The sequence below is a fragment of the Rissa tridactyla genome, chromosome 1, assembly GCF_028500815.1.
Source record: "Rissa tridactyla isolate bRisTri1 chromosome 1, bRisTri1.patW.cur.20221130, whole genome shotgun sequence".
NCBI classification, from domain to species: Eukaryota; Metazoa; Chordata; class Aves; order Charadriiformes; family Laridae; genus Rissa; species Rissa tridactyla.
Window position 1 is genome coordinate 134,641,275 of NC_071466.1, and position 15,502 is coordinate 134,656,776.

The window sequence follows — 15,502 nt, forward strand, 5'->3', positions numbered from 1 at the left end:
ATAACAGAGGGATAGATAAGAAAGAGATACGCAAACTCCAACACGATTCAGTAAAGTACAGTTTTAATGTTGACATGGGGAACTTGTGCAGTGTTTCCCAGCAAGCAAGCAATCAGGCTACCTGAAAAACAAGTCAATTGCTCCAGTTACTGTCCTATTTTGAGGTCTCCCATATTCAATAAACAAGACATTTGGTCAACACAAAACAATGATTTATAGAACAAAGCAAGACAAGAAAAATGCAGACAAAATGATTATCAATACAGTATATGCATATTCTTCTAATATAAATTTTTTTTTCCTGGGTTGCCAGTATAGGAAAATAGTTGCATCGGCAGCTCATAGAACTGAAATATAAATCTTGCTGTTAAGTATATCTGGGAAGGAAATTAATAGAGTCAAGCCTCCTGTGGCTAGACAATGCACGTCACGTGGCAGCTGTCTGTTTCATCCAGAAATAGGGTGCTGAAGACATCATTAAAAAAGGTAGGGTGGTATTTGCAGGCTCTGTCACAGTCAGGATTAAAGTTCACCTCCAGGATCTGAGGCTGCATAATTCTTTTTCCTGTAAAGCGGAACAAAAACACTGCCTCTTAATACAAGCTCTATAGAGATCCTGAATCACTGTCTTTAAGCCAGAGATCATAGAAAATGACTGGAAAAAGCCATTTTTTATTACCCGAGCTGGCATGCCGGTTGGGTGCTTTTATTTCAGTGGGACTTGGTTGGTTTTGGTTTTTGTTTCTTTGTTTTTTGGTTTTGGTTTTTTTTTTTTTGAGGGACAGAGGTCTGTTCTGCCATCATTATCCAGAGTTCAAGTATCCAACAAACAGATTCTGCAATCGCTCTGATAATCCAATGCCTCATTTGGAATGAGAATTTGCAGCAATTTAATAGGATTTCCCTGACACATCTGTCTTGCTTGACAGTTTGAAACATCTTCCAGAAAACTCTGCTTATCCTTTCATGTTTCAGTACAAACTTCCTTTCTTAAAGCTCTTAGATATCTACCTTTCTAGTTCTAGCAGTCCTTTATGCTTCAGCCACCCCCATCTGCCACTTCATGTGTTGGCCTCTTCTCCCAAGTGAATAATGACAGGACCAGAGGAAATGGTCTGAAGCTGCGGCAGGGGAGGTTTAGATTAGATATTAGGAAGAATCACTTTACTGAAAGAGTGGTCAGGCACTGGAACAGCCTGCCCAGGGAGCTGGTTGAGTCACCATCCCTACAGATATTTAAGAAATGTGTAGATTTGGCACTTCAGGGCATGCTCTAGTGGCAGAGATAGTAGGGGGGGTGGGGTGCGTGTGCGCGGACTCGATCTCAAAGATCCTTTCCAACCATGAAGATTCTGTGATTCATCTCACCCCTAAAAGGAAGTCAGGAAGTTGAAGTTTAATTTTCTCTTGACACTACATCAGTACAGTTCTGAATCAAATGCATTCTGTGCAAAGAGAAATGAAGGATTTTATTTCCTCTCTGGTGTTGATATTGTAAATGAGGTTACAAGCTTCTGATGCATAGGTAAACCATACCCTGCTCTGCACAGAAGCACCTAACCTATTTGTCCCTAGGCTGCCTACAGCATCACAGCCACGACTTTCACATCCATGCCCGCATCTCCCAGGACAGGTGAAAGTGTTCAAACATGGATGCAGAAGACCAAAAGTCAAGCCCTTGCTCCACCTGATCTGAACAGCAGAGGCTCAATTCTACACCTCTTGTTTCTCAATTGTTTCCCTCCATGAAATTGATTCAATATTTACAGAATCAGCCACTGCCGCAGTGGGCTAGAGCCGCCAACCACATATACAACATCTAATCACTTCTCCAGCAACCCTGGGCACAAGCAATTAACTTCTCCTGTGTCCTCAGGACCACAATGTTACAAGAAAAGAATACACTCAGTTGTGTTCAACAGTCCCCCAACAGTCCTTTCTGTGTTGGTGCCTCTGCTGCTTTTCTACCTACAAGAGACTCGTGTCTGGGTTGGGCATGCTTACAGAACATTTTTGAGCCTTCTAGTGAGATAATGAAGAATTCACCCTGTTTGGCAAATTTTTTTACCAGTCCTCCACAACTGACTGGAAGAACAGCTCCAGGTAGTCAGCGATGTTGTGGCACTAACATGAAGCATCTTCACATACATGTTCTTGCAGAGACTTCGCAACAACCGAGTGATGGTCCTGAGCACATCAACAACACTGAAATGATGAATGTGGTCCCTTTCCTGCTTTAATAAGTAACTGTGCATTGAAGACACTGGTCCAAGGCTGGAAGCCACAGACAGATGTCTCTCTAAAGTTTTCAGAGACAGGTATTTCAGACATTCTCTCAACATAAGTGGGAAAGAAAACTTGCTCCTGTCAGAGTGACTAGATTGCTGTTCAGCTGCATTTTTTCCTCTCTGTGTGTGGTGTTTTGTTTGTTTGTGGTTTGTTTTTTTTAAAAAAACAGAGAATGTCAGTAGTAGGGACACAAGGGAAGCAAGGACTCAGCCAAGCACAGTAAACAGCTCCCCCATCATTCCTGTTAACCAGCATGGCAGATGCTAACACCACAGATCAAAGCATATCTGGAGCTGCAGATATCAGTGGGAGGCACAGAGGACACTGCTCTCACTGCTTGAAAAACAGTCAGAGTTCAGACAAAAGTAGTAAATTTCTAAAAAGTCCACAAATATGAAGAATGCAACATTCAAAGAAACAAGCTTCTCACCATCTCTGCTGGTGTCCCATTTAAGCATCAAGTCAACGGCATATATTGCTCTTGATGATGGATAATCGCAGATGCCAAGAGGCGCAGGTTTAGCTGAAGCAACTTGGAACAATTCAGCAAATGCCTTAAAAATATTTGCCTAACAACGGAAAAAGGTCTCTGAATAACAAGTGAGGTTACATAAAAGCAATGAACATGTTTTTAATCACATAATTCATGCAGCTTTTTAAAGAGTTTGTACAAATTACTCTAGCCAACAGATGAAAATCTGCACAGTATTACTTCAAAATGCGTGTTTAGACCTAAAGACAACATAATGAAAGCACCAAGCACCCAGCAATATCCACGGACTTTTCTGAGAAGAAAATCAGTACCACAGAAATCCTGTAAATAGGGCATTTAATATTAGAATTAACACCCTTCTCAGACATTATGTACACTATTGCACTTCGGTGTACAGGGATAGAAAAAGAAAACCCAGGAAAGTGAACACCAGGATACAATTGTGAAGTTTTAACTTTTTCCTGCCTATTAATTTGTAGTCTAGCTTTTTCTTTCGAGCATGAATTACAGACAAAAGTCAACGAGAAGGCCCTCATCCACTGTCCTGCATGCTTTATGGAACTACAGTATTTGGAGATGGTAATACTAAGATGCCTTAGTATTAGGGAATCATCTGTTTTCTTGTGAAAAGACATTAGTGCAATGACTAGGGTCAGGTCTCTGGCCAGCTTGCTAATGCAGAGAAGCTGGGGCAGCAGATGGAAATTCTGCATTGCAGTCTCAAAGGAAAAGATTTACTTTAATAAACAGGGGTTCTAACTTACTAACTGAGAGATACTATGTTGGCAGAGGAGGGGCCTTTAAGAAAAGAGAGAAGACCAGCCTAACTTGGTTTCTGTAAACATGCCATAGCATACAAATACAATCTCTGCACCACCCAATCTGGCAGTGTAAGCTTTCAAGCACAGTACCCCCGCAGCAGGGGCAGTGCTTATTCCTATCAGCCACCTGGGCACAGCTGGGCACATCCCAGCTTGCACAGCAAGCAAACCTGAAAGCATAGGGAGATCTTTAGACCTACAGCTCTGCTTAGAATAGATAAATCAAAAACTGTGATGTCATTTCACTGAGATTACTACTATATACTGTAATTTCCTATTTACTTTAGTTTCCTACTTGTTCTGACAGCTCCTTATGTTGCTAAGCCATTTGGAACAAAGGTAGCAGGAGCCTGAATACTTCAGTGGTTCAATTTTTCAGAATCAGAGTTAATATTCTGCTGAAAAGAAGAATTGTGAAGGCTTTGAAAACAATTTTTCCACAGTCACATAAGCAACGTCTGTAGTGATCAGCACACTTTATATTCTGGACTTCCCCATCTTTTCGCATGAAATACTAAGTCTTCACAACCATGGTCCTAGATTATTGACAACCTTCTGCAAAAAAGATGGAACTCACAACAAAAAAAGTTCCTGCTCCCAGGATCCTGAGGGTAGTCAGGACTGGCTTTATTACTAAGTCTAATATAAAGAATTCTCATAGTGTAATCATGAAATAAAATTCTCAAATGCTAACAACAAAATGTTTGAGGGGGCATTCTGCTAAGTTAATACACGCTTCTAAAATAAAAGTTAACATTTGTTGTCTTGAGGAACTGATACACATGAAGTATGTCTTAGCAGAAAAAAAAACACAACACTTTCGGAAAAGCTAGTTTGTTGAGTAAAAAAAGATCCATGAACATTTACATGAGAAAGATGAATTGCTGACTTACTTGTACTGTTGTCCAAGGGTATTCAGGATATTGTTTTTCAAAGAGAGGAATAAATTCTTCACAGTGTACCTAAAGCAGTTTAGCAACATCAAAGACTGTTTTGGTTGGGAATGACTGAGCAATCAGATGACAAAAGAATAGATCAAATTTTTTTTGCTATTTATACAAACCCAGGTAGAGAACTAGGGAATTAGACAGTCCCGAATATCTTCCTTGTTCCAGTATTTCTTGTTATAAAAGATCACACTGAAGTCTTTGACATTTTAATAATTCTTTTACTGATCTCTGTCAATGTTGGTTATATTCAGGATGTAGGTTTATATTACCTTACGTAATCACAGATGATTAGAGGGGAAGAGGGGGAAGAGCCTAGGAAAACAGTTGCTTAGGACTTAGGGTACTTTCAACACACTGACTGCTTATTTAAGTGGATGTGAAATAGGTTATTTGGCAAGAGTCACAAAGGAGGTACTGGGAGATTTTCTAATAAAGAAGAGGTGAGGGAATGTTTTGGACTGTTTGCTTACCTGTTTTAATGTTACGCCAGGAGCGTAATTCATGACTGTGAAATGCTTCTCATAGTCATCCAAGTCATCAAGTGAAAATGCCCTAAGGAATAAAACAATTACTTAGTTTCCAGGGTATCAGATTTAATTCTAAGCCCCTCCACGCTAACGAGGAGAAGTAATTACCGATTTGAAAAGCGCAGCCAGAATACATCATAGATGTACAGCTTGAGTGGTTTTATGGACCGCAGCAATACAACATAACGGATGTCAAATTTAACCATCCCCACGTCTTCTCGGTGAAACAAGACTGGATTCTCAATATATTTGCACACTACCTACAACAAAGAAAAAACATTCACAGTAAATACAATTCAACTGAAATGAAAACAAAGTGTCACTGGATTTCAATGATTTATGGTACCCTTGTATGCATTTCAGTTTTTCTTTAGAAATGTGCAAAAATACACCAATGTTGTTATGCAAATAGGTACGTTTTATCAAACTCTTTGATATTGGGGGGGGAACTAGGAGGCCTCAATGTACTCATTTTTAAAAAAAAAAATCACAAAATTAATTTTATTTATAATTTTGGTGACCTTGTTGTTTTGAACTAGAAATGCAAAGCAATTCTTTGTGCATTTCTGCATTACAGAAAATACATGCAGTCCACATGCACAAAGAAAATAAAACTGAAGTGACACTCTGAGGTATGACCACGTATTGCAGACTCCCTACAAAAAGCTCCATGATTCATCTATTGTTGTCAAAGATGGTACTTTGTGCCACTGAGCAGAGCTGTGGATCAGCAATAACAATCAACCAGGGGACAGAAGCAATAATGTTCAAAATTTATGATCAACACTAGCTATAGTTAATATGCGTTCATCTGCCAGTCTGAGGATTAGCACTAGAGCAGCACCACATTGGAGTACTCACTACTGTCAGGCCAAGTTTTATTTTTAAATAAGGAAGCACCAGGCTCTGAGTTCATCACTGCAACAAATGGAGCTGACCAATTTGAATCTGAATCAATTCTGAATTGATTGAAACTGTATGCTTATGGACAAAAAATTGAAACTGTATGCCTTTTTTTTTTTTTTTAAGAAAATAAATTTCCTTCTTTGTATTTTTAAACCTCCTTTTATGAAGCAGTTTTTTCAGCTCTTCCCCCTTAAATCACATTCAAATCCATGTTCTCTAACCTTTGGGCTGCTTTCCCTATGCCTGATGATATTGTTAAGGCTGTTGGTGATGTGGGTGTCCAGGCTTCGGGCCAGGTTCCATGGTTTGCATATCCAGTGATTGTCTTCTCCTCTGAGAGAGAGAGAGATAGAAGCCAACGCCTGTAAGTATCCACCTCATTCATCTGTCTGAACATCCACTTGAACTGATCTATGTACTCCCCTGAATAAATACTTAATGTGGGCTATAGTGCAAAAAAATAAGGACTTTTGACTGACTGCTGGGAGCCGTAGGCCTTAGGTATTAGGAGGAGAAAAGGCAGTGGCAGCTTTCACTGATCGTTTCAGTTAGGGTCTAGCACGCTTTCACTGTTTATTCCTTTCTGCATCTGACTCCTTCAAAAGGAGAAAACCACCCATCAACAGGACAGCATCATCACAAACAGGCACAGGTCATGGTCCTGAAATCATTCTGCCAAGAGTCTGAGAAAATTCTGGCAGGCTATCATGCAATTTTCCAAGTTGATTCCCTAATAACACCTTCAAATCATTCACATTAAATGACAGCATAACTCATCTCTTCGGGAAGAAGTCACACAATATCTCAACAGTTCATATTGCAAGAAAATGAAAGCACACCATCATCTTCTCACTTTCTAGTACCTAGTCACCTCAAGGGGCAAAATTCTTTGAAATATCCTTGGGGAAAGCAGGCAACATGCTGGTCTTTCAAAGTATCTTTCTGATAAGGGCAGGGTGACACCTGATGTCTTCCTTTCCTCAATCTATTAAAGCATCCTCAGAAACTTCTTGAGCTTCATGATAAACAGCATAAAATGAGCTGAAGTTAGCGATGTTAACTTAACAGAGCCTGCTTTGTTTATTTGAAAATTCCTATCCCCTTCTTCTCATTCCCTATATACACATTGCATTCACTGTCAATCCTTGGTATTAAAAAGGAATTAAAACACCACACACCAGGGATACATGGAAGGAACGCTCTCTCCCGGTCATGACAGTCAATAACAGAATATATAGAGCAATGAACGGCCAAATGAAAACAGCTGGCAGGTGGCACCATAAGCCAGTGTCACCAAAGATGCAAATTTTCAACCAGAATACTCCATGCTAGGCAAAAGAGGTCATTCCACTATCAGTACCTAATGCTCTTTCTCTCTCACCAGAAGAAAATCTTAGTTTCCATTCACTCCAAAGCAACTGTAGCAGCAGAAAGAGTGTGGATTTAAAACCCTAAAGATCCACAACTACTTTAAGCTAACACTAAAACTCAATTTTACTTCCACAACCTTACAGAACCCAAGTACTTTAACTTTAAACATCTTCCACTTTGGCTTAAGTGCAAGAACAACTGCTACTGGTGCCCTGGAAAAAAACAACCCAACATTCGTTGCAAACACATTTTGATCCTTTGTATATCTGTTAAATACAAGAGGTAAGATCGTGACTAGACATAAAGCAACAGCCTTCAAATCTGTATTCAAATCACGTCAAAGTTTGTGTTTCAAAATGCATTGCTTAACTACTCTTACATTAAAGAAAATACCTAAAAAGCTCACACTTCCCAGGTAAAATTCACTTGAACATTAATTCAACAAGAAATAATCTGATGCTGGTTTAACAGCTGCCAACCTCAAAATGCAGGCTACTGGTCTTTGAGGAAAGTGGGATCAAGAAAGCACAAAATGTACGGGAAGTGGGAACATGAGCCACCTTCTGTCACGTTGCTGAAAGTAGCTGATGAACTGAGGCAATTCTGTTTGGAGGTTAAAAGTACGAGGCAACCATCTTGGCCCGTCTGGTCCTCCAGCTCGTCTAGAAATGGATGCCAGGCAGTCTTTGACAGTCAGGAGGTTCTCACACGGGAACTGATTCAGCATTACCTCAGGCCTTTCCTCACTTAGCTTCCTACAAAACAAAGAAGTTACTGGGTGAAGGAGGCAGGTTGGGGAGACCTTTGGGAACACCGTTTTTATAACAAAAAAAGAATTTGCATTATCAGAGGAACAATTGCAACCTGTAGTCTTTGAAGTGTGAGAAGTTGTAGAGGATGTCTGCTTCTCCCTCGTTGTCTGTGAATACAAAACGGGGATGTGTCAGGTTGTTTAGGACTTGCTGAATGTCTGTGAAAACCCTAGAAGAAGAAAAAGGCACATGAAGAAAAACATCAGTTTGGTTTCTGAAACCAATCAACTTGTGCTTGAACAGAAAAAAGTTTTAAGCTCAGCTTCCTACAAGACTTACACTTTACTAATACATACTATCTGTGACAACCTCTTCTTAACCCATAGAAACATCTTAAATTGAAGTGTGACAGATTAAAAAAATTGTTTCAGAGACAGAAATCTCAAGGATAGTTTAGCTCCTACAACTTCACAAAAATAGCAATTCAGAAGACAATGACTAAGTTCCTGACAGAGAAGCACTAACATGAATTTGCTATTCTACATGAAAAGTCCTCGAGCGAGACAGAACTTGTAAAAGCCTTCACTGCCGGAAGAGGTCTAAAAATCAACCTGCTATCATCCATGAGAGAAATTCACAGGAAATCTTGTCAGTTTAACCCAGTAGCTTCAGAAGACTATTTCCATTTGTTCAGAACTTCACACACACAGGAGACATTTCCAAACAGTCAAAACACATGAAAGTATGTACATTAGGTATGTGCAGGAAGTATACACAACTTCGAGGTTTAATAGAAATCCCCTCCCAGCCCCATTAAAAAAAAAAAAACCCCAACCCAAACCAAACACATCACAGAACATAAACAAGAATGAGGTAAGATGTTGCATATCTTAGGAAATTCCCCCCTCAGGTAAAACGAGTGACTTGGCTATCTGAGATACTAAAATAAGCAGATAGCAATATAGGTTATTTTGACGATTTTTCAGCTTAAAGTGAGGACACTTAATTCAGAATTCAGCATGATGACTCAAAAAGAGAGACTAACATAGAAAACAGTTCTCATGGTAAGGGAACATTTCAGACTAAGCAACTGCTAATTTTTTCCATGAGAAACCACTATATTCTTCCTCCTCTCCAGACCTATTCTTATCAGTTGTGTAACTTTCCTCTCCTTCTCTGCTACCCCTGAGAGAGACTTCTCTGAAATGGTCAACTGCAAAAATAGCCCAGTCACAGGGGGAAATATATTCTTTAAAAAGAAAAGTATGTAAGATGTTTTGCATAAATCCATGTGTAACATACTGCAATGGTTATGCTATTTATGCTGGCGGCTAAGACTAAGAGTGGTGACTTCATTGTAGATGAAGAGAGTCAGCCTGGCATCCCAGTTGAAAGAGGTCACCAATCTTTCCCCACTGTTGCAACAGAGCAAAGTCAGTATCTTCATACAGCCCCACTAGCATTTCTTTCTGCAATATGTGGCTTCTTGGCTTCTCCTTTTAAGTCTAGAACACTAGGGGAAAGTACAATACCAGATTTGATGTACTGGATCCAGTACAAGTTCCCCCGAACCCATTTCGTATACAAGCTACCCAAATACCCACCTGAAAAGAAAAGGCCTTATAATGCTGTAACAAAGTCTTGAAGCATCCAACATCCCCACACAAATATGCATGCAAGAACACATGCAACACAAGACATACCAGAATTTAAAGTTGCTCATGCAATCCCAGATCAGTCAGTACAGGTTATCATCCCACAAAGACACTAGTCCTGCGTAGCTGGATCCAAACCTAGCTAATAGGTCTTAGTAGCAAGAAGATCATAAGGTCTACACAATGCACCTATTCTACTTGTTAAATACACTCAATAAATGGGAACAGCAATAATTTTGGTTGGTAGTGGTTTGTTTGGTTTTTCTTTTTTTGTGTTTTTTTTTTTTCTTTTCTTTCTCTTTATGTGATTAAGCCCCTTTAGTGTGGTACGGAAATATTTTGCCAACATATTGCACAATTTTTTGTGGCAGAGTGCTGGAATGTCAGCCTTCAGGATTCCTGGCTTTCAGTCCAGGCTATGTGAGCTGTATCTGGTTTCCAGCTCAGGAAAAAGGGTAAAACCCAGCCAAGCATACAGTTTGCTACACTCATTCTAAAAAGCAATGTGGTTAGATAAAACTTGTATAACGTTATGTATTTGGAATACAGCCACGGTTAGAGTTGGGCTAAGGCTGTACAATAAATCATGCGATTAACTATCTGCAAAAACAGTCCAGTTACAGTTGCTCTCTCCAGGACATAAATGAAGCCTCTGTTCAAAGTTAGTGTTATGCTGGAACTATGATGAGTCACAGAAGGTACTCCTTGCATATGAACTACCAGAGACAGTACCTGTGCTTACAGGTAAAGTTTTTACTGAAATTAGTGGAAGTAACTCAGTAGAGGATCTTTGAGATTCAAGAGAGTAAGGCTTCCTTCACCTCCAATTGCAGCTACAGCAAATACCTTTGAAACCTTTGGTTGATTAACTGATGGTTCTCACAACAATTCTTCCAACTAGGGTAACAATGAGGCTGAACTATAACCTCAGGTGTTAAAATGGATTAAAGTGTTAAAAAAAATGTTAAAATGTTAAAGTGGCATCTTCTACAATATAAAGTTATCAAAGACTATTGGACTTTTTTTTTCCAGTACCTTTACAGCTATACACAAGATTTCACAGAGCTGCTGCTCACATTAACAATAAGAAGCCTGCTTTCTTAATCTTGAAGTCTTGCTAAGAAATTCATGTGCCAGAGCACTCTGGATTATGCATCTTAAGACTTACTTATAGAACGCAAAAATGCAGCACAAAAGAAACAGAGGAGCTCAATCTATCTTTGCCAAGTGCAGGAAGACCACTGAAATAAGCTGATGGAGGTTAAGATTAGAGGGAAAATAAGGCCATTCCACTCATTCCAAGTTTTTAAGTTACTCCATCCATTCTATTCACAATCCTCTTACCATAAAAGTCTTGGGACAGTCAAAGGTTCTGGAAGGCATGTGATTCGATATTGAGAAAGAAAATTTCAGAGAAACACTATATAAAATCAATGTATTTCACTGCCACACATATCACTCAGTTTAGCAGTCAGATTCCCTTAGGTACTTTAGTATATCCAGTATTAATGCATACATTTGAAAAAAAAAATCAGACCTCTGCACTAAAGAACACAGACTATAAGGGCAGGCACTTGACAACTACTGGGAGATTCCTTTGTTGTTATCTAAGGAGCATATAGGATCTTCTATGGTATTCCCTTGTTTTTAGTTAAATAAGTTGGTACACAGTCTCATGTCTACTCTGATAATACACATCCACATATATACATAAAATGTATGCACCAAGTCTCATTCTGAGTTTGATAAATGACAGAACCTCTGCACTGCAATACTGTGGTATTGGCCAACTTATTCTGAACCTTTCATTCCAATATCAATGACACATTGAAGTAATGAAGCCTGCTAACGATACTTCCTGAATGATTTTATTCCCCGCCCCCGCCCCTCCCCCCCTGCCTTGTCATACAGATGTCCTAGTAGTGATGCTATCAAGTCTGGGATTAAAGATATTATTCAGTGGAATCATGCAAAAGATAAAACATGTTAGATGTTACTTAATTTACTCAAAGCATTTAAAACTAAGAAGCAGTTGTAAGAATCAACTCCCAAAGCACAGAGCTGACAAGACCAGTAAGAATAAAGAGCTGTCATCCCTCTTTGGGCATCTTTAAAAAATGCCTGATGCAGCTGAAGAGAAACATGAAAGAGAAGATCAAGAGAAAAAAGAGAAGATCAAGCCCACCACAAACTGGAAGGAATTTTCATATGAATTTTGTCTTTGAAACATTTAGTTCTTTTATCCACCTTTTTTTCAAGCCAGCAATCAGCACAGCTGAATAGAACAATCTCCCTAGGGCAACAGTTACTATTAATACCACAAGACCTACTCGAACCTATAATTTTGCTATATCAAACTACACGTGCTTGCTCTCTTGCTTTTCAGGATTCAGGTTAGACATTTATTTCATCTTCCCATTCTCTGTCTTAGCTCTACTTGGAAACAAGATGACTAAGAACTTGTCCCAGGTTCTAAACCTTGTAACCTCATGCATTTAATTTCTTCCAAATTCCCTACAACAGCAGCAATACACAAGGCAGAGCATACACATTAACAGGCTACACATGTCTACCCAGCTTCATACGTTCCCATCTGCCTGTCCATGGTGGCAGCCTTAAAACTTTTAAAGCTTTGAAAGAGCCCAAGAGCACTGGAAGACTACAGTTCCCATTAGGTCACCTGGACTCTGAGATGCTACCCTGCTCCTGAAGGAAGTTTAGTTGATGAATACAGAACACAAGAAGGACCTTCTAGCCTCCTGTGGGGGCTAAGCTGCTCTCCTTTCTCCTCTCAGGAGCTGGATAAAGAAGAAGAGAGGAAAACCCTTAGGAGTCCATGGACAGCATGTTGATGACATTCCTCTGAAGAGCAGGAAGGATTTGGCACATGTTTCCCTGTCCTTCCCTCCCTGCCATTCACCTGAAACATGAGATGCAAAATAAAGAGGCAGCAGGGAAAAATAAGTCGACATTTCCCAACATCCTCACTGTTTCTTTCCATCTCCATTAGAACGCATCTACCTTTGGCTCCCTTATCTGAAATAGGGACAACTACATGGGATGAAGAAATAGCTTTTGCTTATCCTCACAGTCTTGTAACCAGAGGTTTCAACTGCGTAAGGAAATCTAGACTACCACTAAGTTAACAAATGCCTCTCAATTCAAAATGACTTCCATTTTCAGTAGTTCTTCTCAAGTCAAGTTGATCTAGTGAATAACAAATCCCCTCAACACAAGCAAATACATTTTAGCCTAACTTCATCCCTTAAGCAAAATATTGCAAGTAAGAACTCGGACCTCAGTGTCAGACTGCAAACACCCTGGAGTGCAACTCACAGCACATGCTATGTAACAGTATGTTTTTCTGGAATAAAAATAGTAATAAGGCAGTCTAGCCATGCAGTGCCACTGCTTTTGCTTACAAAAATCCCTTATCTTTGCAATGTTCTTCCAGCTTTCTTCTGAAATAACTTCACACCACACACTCCATTTTTGTACTAAGGCACAAATCCAATTTAAAACATCCCAGGTTTTTACAAGATTCCTGTGTGGCAATCTCATCTGAAGAAGGGTTATATTCACACAGCACAGAGAAGCACATGTACCCCTATGGATGCACATACTAAAATACAGAAGAGAAGTCTTTAGTCTTTCTTATATACTTTAGTTATACTCCTTAGTGAAAAGTGTTACAACATTATGCAACTTTTCTTTCACCCAGAAGGTGGCACCTGTTTTAAAAAAATAATCTAAATTCATTTTGGGAATTCTGTAAGTGAAAACTCATTTACTCTGAAGAATCCAACAAGAGCAACTAGTAAGTCAAAATCTTAAGCAAGTGGCTACATATAAACACACCTTCAACTTGCCTCTGTTCAAAGCTAGAAAAGGCAGTTCAGCCTCAGCACACTGCAATTATTATACTTAATCTTTGTAAGAAAGTATTTTGTTTGCAGATACGTACTTGAAAACTTTGTCTTTGTCATAAACTGGTGGATTTATCGCTACAGGCAGTTTTTCCTTGTTTTCTGCTAAAATAGCCTAAAAAACAAGAAAGCCCACAAAAAGTTAATACTAGGCAGAATAAACGAGAAGCCTTAGGTCAAGCTCCACAATATTCAGCAGATACGAACAGCAGCTTAGACCAAACTGAATTTTAAAGTGTGCTTAATCAAGTTTAGAAAAGTGATTGAAAAAACAACATAATCTTTAAGGAGAAGCTACAGGTAAAATATTCTGTATGACTCAATGTTCATCCAAGTGTTTTATTAGCAATAGCCTGTTGAAATTTTCTCAAATTGTAAACCTTTACAGATAATTTTCTGCAATTCCTTATCTCCATATAAGTATTTAAATACATGTATACTGGTGCATTTGTAGTCACAGTAAAAATGACAGTCCACCTGCATGTCTCATTGGCATAAGTGAATTCTGTCAAAGCTGCATTTTGAGAAATACGTTGTGTAGTATTGAGAAATATATTATGTTGTGTAATACGCTGCTCAAAAAAAATCAGTACAAGAGCAGAGGGAGAGGGGAATCAGAGGTAAAAGGCTATTAGTAAAAAAGGAACAAGTAATATGGCTTCCAGACCAGGTATTATGAACACTGTTGAAGCACCCTGAAAAATTCCTGTTTCTCCTAAGCGTTAAACAAAATATCGAATCACAGACGATCACATGCAGTAAAAATCAAAGTTACTGTATTTCCAACAAAATGGAAGATTGGCCATTTAGCCATGATGTTTTATTACAGATAACTAAAACAATTACAGGAAGTTGGAACCTAAATCTGCTCCTGTAAAAATGAGCAAAAGGCTTTTAGCAGTCTTCAGCAGTAAACATGCCTGAAAAATCTCACTCCATCTTTTACACCACCTTTGACTGATAAAAGGAAATACACACTTGGATCATTGCTGATACCCTGCCAAAGGTCTGGGATAGGAGAAGTGAATGTTGAGAAGCCAAAGTAGCTGCTGTTCTGCAACAGTTCCCTGAGTTCCATCTGCTGCAGGCTGTCCTCCTAAGTTGCAGTGGTGAAATGTCTGTCCAGTCATAGATGCACCTCTTTACCTTTAAGGCTGCTATAGGGAATATAGTCATGGAAAGCATAAACAAAAACACAATTGTAATCAAAGATCTCAGTCATCACCTTGTAAAACAGACTGGACAGTACAAATACAAAAAAATTCCTGCAGTGACCTAAGAATAGGAAGGGAGCCTGGACTTTTAAGTGGCAATGACAATTCTCAGAACAGTACCAGAGGAATCATTACTGTCTTTTCTGCAACTTGAATGCAGGGAGCTGTTGCAGAACAGCAACTACTCTAGTCCCTCTAAGAGATACTTCTTCCACCCCAGAAACTTCATTAGAAAATGCCTCCCCTAACACTGGTTTCTGCAATCATTGCCCAATTATTACCCACAGTACCATTTAAGTTACAGCCTTTGTGGTCTGTGTTTGAGACCAGAATTAGGTAACAAAACAAAAACCAGGTAAAAAGTTAAGCTACAATGTTGCTGTAACAACACTGTGATTCTTTAAAATAGAACGTTGACGCCTTTAGGTTTAAAGGAAAATTAGAATAACAAATATAACATCCTTAGCTATAGTAAAAAACAACACAGCCCATTTAAAAAAATCAATCATTATTTGCACATAGTAGTAAAGCAGTTGCAGAAATTGTATAGTGAATGATTTTGAAACTGTATGACTTGCATAAACATTTAGAAACATTT

General features: G+C 39.0%; 1 protein-coding gene across 1 annotated transcript in view; it reads right to left on the minus strand.

The window, feature by feature from the left end:
* Positions 1–46: 46 nt before the first annotated feature.
* The window catches only part of TTLL12 (tubulin tyrosine ligase like 12), a 28,442-nt gene continuing 12,986 nt past the window's right edge, over positions 47–15,502 (minus strand). Inside the window, exons 6-14 of the mRNA XM_054199482.1 lie at positions 13,729–13,805; positions 8,222–8,338; positions 7,918–8,112; positions 6,208–6,319; positions 5,189–5,340; positions 5,024–5,105; positions 4,497–4,565; positions 2,720–2,858; positions 47–565 (exon numbers count right to left, since the gene is read on the minus strand). Coding sequence (XP_054055457.1) covers positions 414–565; positions 2,720–2,858; positions 4,497–4,565; positions 5,024–5,105; positions 5,189–5,340; positions 6,208–6,319; positions 7,918–8,112; positions 8,222–8,338; positions 13,729–13,805 — 1,095 coding nt within the window. The 3' untranslated portion in view covers positions 47–413. The remainder of the gene's footprint in view (positions 566–2,719; positions 2,859–4,496; positions 4,566–5,023; positions 5,106–5,188; positions 5,341–6,207; positions 6,320–7,917; positions 8,113–8,221; positions 8,339–13,728; positions 13,806–15,502) is intronic.